The following is a 6,953-nucleotide window of genomic DNA, read 5'->3' as shown; positions in this document are numbered from 1 at the left end:
CCCCAGGGCTCATCCATGGACTACCTGATGAAGGTCTACCTCACACACCTGCCCATGGGCGACAGGGTGAGCGCCGTCACAGCCCAATGTGGCCGCTGGTCACAGCCCTACCTAGGGGTCATTGGGGGGTGGGCAGGCAGGCAGCAGGGGCGCGCGCGGCCGCAGCAACCGCCGTTCAAGCGGCGACGCGCCCCGCGCGACTCCTGCGTGGGAATTTCCGCGCCTATGCGCTTCGCCACTCCCGCTGCGGTCCGCACACGCGCGGGTTTGGCTGTTGTGTGAAACTCGGCAGATTGGTGCGACACGGGCCTTGTGTGCAGCACCTTGATCTCGCCTGCCTTTTTCCCCTCACCCTGCCGCGCATCCCCATCACCCTCTGAACCCCAGTCGAGGCCGCAGCTGGTGGAGGGGGAACGCTATACGCCCTCAAAGCGCCACGCAGCGGACACCGCGGGTCCTGGCAGCAGCGGCGCAGCCGGCGAGCAGCAGCAGCAGCGGCAGCAGCACCAGCAGCAGCAGCGGTGATGGTTGGAGTGGCTGTTTGCGTGCGTGCCGAGCACGGTCATGCACTTTTGGCCACGCTAGGCAGTCGCAGGATGTGCCAGGCCGGTCTGGGTCACTCTGCCTGTAATTTGAGCCCATAGGGTTGACAGCAGGGGCGTGCAGAGTGACTTGCAGGGTTGTCTGTCCAGCGCATGTCTGCACATGTAACTCAACGCCTACGCGCTGCCGTGTCAATGGCGGGCCCTCGCATGATCGAGCAGTGGTGCATGCGGCATAGACGCCTGTGCAAAGGGGACACGCGAGCACAAATCTGCTCTGCAGGTATTACCTGCCCTTGGTTTTACCAAAGGCTGCAGTGGCATGAGGGTCGGCCCACTACATGCCCGATGCGGACATCGCCGGGCCGGTGCACATGTAGTGCCCAGATGTCGCGACGCGCGGTCCGCATGCATGCATACGCGCGCTCCTGCTCATCACACTGTTTGTGGCGGTCCGGCATTCACAACGATGGATGTTACATGTGTGAGCAGCACATCTGCCTGGAGGAGCGGGGCGGGTGCTGTGGCATTGGACGCATCTCATGGCAAGGCATGTGGAGGGACACGATTACAGCAAAACCGGGTGCGCAACTTCAAACATCAACACCAGGCAGACGTCGGCAGAGTTGCATGCGCGGATGAAGGTTGGCAGCCAGCGGCTGACCACCTGGGTGTTTTCATGGAGGCTGTTGTTGTCAAGGAGTGGTGGGGATCATCATATCAGCCCTCCGTGCAAGGCCGCAGCTTCGCAAACTAGCTTCAAGATGAGGTAGGATCGAGCACTTCTCTCACGGGTTGCGCGCGCAAGAGCAGTATGGCACAGCAGTGCAGCGACCACTACTCAGCGACCACTACGCAGCACAGCATCCTTCGGGTTCTGTGGCCCATCGCATTTTGCACGAGGTCTGCATGTGTGGGCCCAACACGTCGGCTATGCGACCTGACGCACTGGCACAGTGCAAAAGCGCGCGCGAGCAAGCAGCACAACAGCGTGGAGTTGCAGCCACTCGGCTGGGAAAGACACACGAGGCCATCGGAGCGCGCAGTGTGTGCGCATGCACGTCGCCCTTTGCAGTCGGCACAGACCTGCTTCGCAGGGGGCAATGTCAAAGTGCTGGGAATGTCGGTGCAGCAGCACTGCTGCTCCAACCATTCTAGTCAAGCCCTCGCAAGCAGTGAGGGTTCTGAGGGTTCGGCAGAGCGATGGCTGCACGCGCAACGGTTGTGATGACGAGTTCAGTGGGGGCAGCAAAGGCAGCGAGGAGGCGCTGCCGTGCTGGCGTGTGCAATCTGCAATTCTTTTGTGACAGCTGGGCTCAAGCTTGTGCAGGGCTCATGACAAACATTCATGCAGGCTAGTCCTGGCAAGCAGGCAGATGTACACACAGACAAGCAGATAGGGGGGAAATCATCGCGCATGACTGATCCCTGGAGTGAGCGACAGCAGGGCTTTGAGACGGCAGCGCAGGCAGCCTGGATGAAAAGATGGGCGTGCAACACCGCATCAGGGGGGATTGGGCGTCGTATGTGACGCTGGGGTGGCGCACAAAGGGGGCGTGTGAGCAACATACAAGCAACAACTTGTTGAGCGCGCCGGCGCGAGCAGTATGAGGAATCGTCGGCTGCGCGTGCCTGTGAAATGTGCATGCGGCCATAGCGCTCCAGCGCTTGTAGGTCTATCTAGTGCATGCTTGCTGCACATGCAAGTGTGAGCAAGCCGTGGCCTCAACGGCTTTGTCAGGCCTCCAGCCATGATGCTGTACAGTTGGGACATGCGCAGGAGCCGTGTACACAATCGGGCGGCCACACCCGCAACTTTGACCGCCGCACGGCTCTAAAACCGCAAGGAAGACCGGCCGAAGTAGATCTATGTGTACATGCCTGGGCCGCGCTGCAGCTTGCCAGCAACCATACCAAAGGTGGGGTTTGCAACTTGAGGCTGCATGCGGACGGGTGCATCTGGAAGGGAGCCATAGCTAGCCCATAAACAGAGCATCAAGCACCAGTTGATGACCGCAACCAAGGCGCCCTAATTCAATCAGCACCTGGCAGATTATTCCCGGACAAAGGTGTGCCCCTATCACCATTCACTGATGCACGCGGCACAAGCGGTCGTGCGCCGCGCTGCCGCGAACCCTGTTTTGTTGTTTGATTTGCGCCCAGGTGGATGCGCCGCCAGCCCGTTGAGTTGCTGCTGCTGGCGCCTGCTCGAGCTGCACCCCTGGCCACCGCCCGGCGGCCTGGTGACCAGCCTGCTAGCTGCCGTCTGGTCTACAGGTACTCCTCTGGGCGCCATGGGAGAAGCAGGCTACACCCGCCGCGCCACCCTGCCTGCTCGACGGGTGGCAAATCGTCGACTGGCGGGCAGTCTAGTTGGCGACGACCACGGCCCAGAGCTCGCCGAAAAAAATGGCCGTCATCAAGACCTGCGGCGCCCCCGCCCTCCAGGGCGCCCTCCCCGCCAGCCTACCCGTCAGCGCGAGGCTGGCCGCGAGCGACGCGAGCAGCGTCGCGCCCTGCGCGAACGCGACGGCGCCGGGGCTGGCCGCGGCGGCGGGCAGCGCGGGCGCGGCGGCGGACAGGCCAAGTAGGTGGGCGGTGGCGGGGAGGATGGTGCCGGCCTCGCGCATCAGGTTGTCCTCGTAGGTCGCCAGCACGCCGCCCCAAACCAGGGGGAGGTATCCATAAGCCATCCGCAGGAACGGCGGCGCCACAGCGGGCGCGTCGTCGGCGGGCGAGTCGCCGGCGGCCACGGCGGGCCCGGCAGCCGCGGCCGCGGCGCGGCCGGCGGCGTCGGCGGCCCAGGCGAGGAGGCCGGGCGCGGCGAGGACCGCGAGGGAGGCGGCGATGTGGGCGGGGCGCGCGGCAAAGACGGCGGGGTCCAGGCCGAGCTGGTGGGCGAGGGCGGGGAGCCTGCATGGGGTGCGTTTTGGGGGTTGGGAGCAACAGATGAACAAGGCGCGGGGATAGGGCACAAAGGCGGCATGAGACAAACGGCCGAAGGCGGCGAGCCTTCTGGCATCATTGGCAGCGCGCCAACATGTTGAGCGCGACTGCAGAATCAGCAGGCCGGGCGGCGACATGGGTGGGCGGAGACCATTCGCCTGAGCGTGTGCACTTGGCCGTGCATGTTGGTCACCTGTGGAGGTACGCCGACCCGAGCAGCATGAACATGACGCAGGCCTCGTGGGCGGAGGGCACATGGGTTGTCCACCTGCGCGCGGGGCAGCAGGACGCTTGTCAGGCGAGGGCCTGGCTGCGGGAGACGCCGCGGCCGCAGCGCTGGGGGCTTGCTTGCACACCCAAAGCGTGTGCAGCAAGTGAAGCCAAAAATGGACGAGTGTACGGGCACAGTGCATCCTGCTAACCGACCCGCCCTCAATCTCATGCATGTGTCACACGCCGGTGCTCAGGTGAGAGGTGTGGGCACAAGAGGGGCATTAATTGTCTTATGGTGGGTGAGCTTTCTTGGAGGCACGACACCACCCTGCCGCTGCGGCTGCGCGCATTGCACCCTTGCGCTTGTTTCAACTCACAGGTCGCTCCCAGGGGGCCTCAGCCGCAGCTGGACAGAGCCGTTGGGGCAGGCCTGGGGCAAGAGGCACACGGGAGGGGCATGCCAGAACCAATGAGCAAGAGGACACTGCCGATACCAATTCGCACCAAGCCCAGGCAGCGGGCACGTGGACGCTCGTCCGCAGCTAGGCTGGTAGAAACGAAGGTATTCCGTTGGTGCAAATGCAACAGGCTCGCTCGTGCTTCACGGGAAGCTTCCTGCGCCGGCAAGGCTGCTGCTGTGTGCTGCAGATGGGCTTCGGATGCCAGAGGTTGTCTGTCACTGCTGGTGACACGCCTCTGCAAGCACGTGTGCGATTCATGCTTTTGCATCCTCACACCTTGAGGCAGCTCATGCACATGATGCAGGACGAATTGTCCTGCAGCTTTGCGCTGTGGAACTGCATCGGGCAGCCCTCAGACGCCAGGCCCTCGTCGCCCTGATGGCTTGCACGAGGTTGCAAGGGAGTGGGTTTGCGAGTATAGATGGAAGCGGTGATTGCCTGATCAGGCCTGCCCGGCGGCCGCGTGTGAGGTCAACGGCTAGGCGTGGCTGCAGCGTTTTTAAAAAGCAACCAAGCAAGCAAGACATTGCTTGTGCAGGATCCTGGCGAGGCGTACGCATGTCCAAGCTGTCGCGACAGTGTGAGGATCACAACTTGCACCAGCCATGAAGTGTGGCCGCTGCCAGTTCGCATGCGGAGTGCGCCCTTCGCTCACCCAAACCCTTCGCTCACCCAAACCAGATCGCACCTGGCCAGGGCCGCCTTTTAGGCAGGCATAGGAGGAGCAGCTGCCGCGGCACACGCCGTTGCGGCCGCGCACCTCTGTCATTGACAGCTGGGCGGGTTGAGGACATGAATTGGGCAGATGGTCGAGGGCGGGCCGAGGGCAGGTGTTGGTGCACACAAAGTTGTTTGGGGGTTGCCATTTGCCTCGGACGGCGGATGGGGTGAAGTGGAGAAAGCTGGCACTGCAGATGTGACATGACTGCAGGTTGGGCAGCAGGCCCTGTGGGGGCACTGACAGGTCACTTGGGCAGTCGTGCTGCGACCGCCCTACGCCTATTGCAGCAAAGCCGCGACGGCAGTGCGACCACCCCTCACCTTGGCCATCAAGCCGTTCATGGCGCCGATGGGGCACAGGTACCTTTCAGTGAGTTCAGGGGAGGGTCCGGCCCACAACCCTGCCTCGGATTTCTGGGAGATTTGCACCATGCAGAGCGCGCAAGCAGCCAGTACACACATTGCGCGCCGTCACCCACCCTGGTGGCACCCTGCCGCCATCATGGCGGCACGTGATGATCACGTGCACAGCGAGCCGAGAGCAACACCCATGCACACGCGCCGTGCACCGTGGGGCTCCACCTGCAAGCAATATCCCCTCAAATCGCACGCGGCTCTATCTCAGCCGGGCCAGGGCATGCGGCCAGCACAGGGTGCACTCCCCAGGCTCCAGCCCACCTGCACCACATTCTCTTCTCGTACACAACCGAGGTCGCCACCGCGCCCGCCGTGATCAGCGCCAGCAGCGCGGCGCTCAACGCCCCGCTGTGCGGCAGGTCCCACGCCTCCTCCCACACGAGGATGCCCGCGAAGAGCGCCACCATGGCCCAGACGCCATACGACTCCATCTCCTGTTTTGGCCACTTCTTAAGCTGCGCGCCGTGCGCGACGCGCCAGCGCTGCGCGGCCTCCCCCCCTGCGTTCGTTTGGGTGCGCGGAGGGGGGTGGCAGGACCAGGACGAGAAAGCTTGGCAGGTGAGGGATCAGCCCACCTTTGTTTACGTCACAAGAAGACCCGGTGTTTTTGAGTTGCAGCCTGCAAACAACTGACGAGCGAGCACAGGTAAGGATATGCTGGCGGTGCAACAGTGCTTGGTAGGAAAGCAAGGTGCAAGATGTCATCTCTCCCAGACAGGTTCATAGGGACGTTGGGTGCTCGTCTCCTGGGGGTTGACCATTTATCCCCTCCCCTTGTGCTACAGCATGCCCCAAACAAAGTCTGTCATCCTTTGAGGTGCCCTATCTAGGCCCTGCTGATGTGGGCAACCTCCCCTCACCCCCCCAAACCCCGCCCGCGCCCCTTGCCGCATTGGCCGGCCCTGCTCACATATCATGAAGGGGCAGAGGCTGCACCAGACGCGGCCCACAAAGGGGTATGCCAGGTACACTCCCGGCCACCACCATGCCCAGAACATGTTAAGGAGTCCGTTGTGGTCGCGGTCCTGTGGGGGTTGGGGAGAGCCGAGTACATTGGGCCAAGGGGGGCCTGGGTCAGACCATGTTTAAGCTGAGCGAAATCTGCTCATCAAGCTGGGTGGGAGGCAGACGGGGGGAGGCAGACGGGCGGGAGGCAGATGCCTGGGGATGCATGTTCTGTAATTTGGCACGGCCAGCAATGAACGAGGTACGCTTGTGCTGATGGTGCATGTGTCAGCGGGCGCAAGACAGCTCTGGGCAGTGGCGGGCTGGTGGCGGAGCGGGTAGCCGCTTATGGCGTGACAGCTGCGCAGCTGGCACCAGCAAGATAGAGCTTTTGAGCTGCCCGGCTAAAACCTGCAGCAGGGGGCATGCGGGCGGCAATGGGTGTTGCTGGGCAGCGGGCTGTGACCGCCCCGCCATCACCTGGGGCCCAAAGGTGAGGCCTGCCAGGACAAATGCAAAGGCGTACTTGGTGAAGCCGTGGTTGAGGGCCTCGGGCCACGCCTCGCTCCTCAGCAGAGCCCGCAGCCAGGGGGCAGCCTCCAGGAGGTCGATCTGTGTGTGTTTGTGTGTGTGTGTGTGTGTGTGTGTGTGTGTGTGTGCGTGCGTGCGTGCGTGCGTGCGTGCGTGTGTGTGTGTGTGTGTGTGTGTG

General features: G+C 63.2%; 1 protein-coding gene across 1 annotated transcript in view; it reads right to left on the bottom strand.

The window, feature by feature from the left end:
• Positions 1 to 2,911: 2,911 nt before the first annotated feature.
• Positions 2,912 to 6,953, bottom strand: part of MNEG_5913 (nitrogen assimilation regulatory protein) — a gene marked incomplete at both ends in the record, with an annotated part of 6,680 nt that continues 2,638 nt past the window's right edge. The window contains 9 exons of the mRNA XM_014045614.1: positions 2,912 to 3,455; positions 3,682 to 3,756; positions 4,079 to 4,131; positions 4,439 to 4,537; positions 4,851 to 4,937; positions 5,204 to 5,246; positions 5,561 to 5,798; positions 6,210 to 6,324; positions 6,725 to 6,856. Coding sequence (XP_013901068.1) covers positions 2,912 to 3,455; positions 3,682 to 3,756; positions 4,079 to 4,131; positions 4,439 to 4,537; positions 4,851 to 4,937; positions 5,204 to 5,246; positions 5,561 to 5,798; positions 6,210 to 6,324; positions 6,725 to 6,856 — 1,386 coding nt within the window. The remainder of the gene's footprint in view (positions 3,456 to 3,681; positions 3,757 to 4,078; positions 4,132 to 4,438; positions 4,538 to 4,850; positions 4,938 to 5,203; positions 5,247 to 5,560; positions 5,799 to 6,209; positions 6,325 to 6,724; positions 6,857 to 6,953) is intronic.

The sequence above is a fragment of the Monoraphidium neglectum genome (assembly GCF_000611645.1).
Source record: "Monoraphidium neglectum strain SAG 48.87 unplaced genomic scaffold scaffold00915, whole genome shotgun sequence".
In the NCBI taxonomy this organism is placed as follows: domain Eukaryota; kingdom Viridiplantae; phylum Chlorophyta; class Chlorophyceae; order Sphaeropleales; family Selenastraceae; genus Monoraphidium; species Monoraphidium neglectum.
Note: the sequence above shows the minus strand (reverse complement) of the source record. Positions and strands in the feature narration are given on the sequence as shown.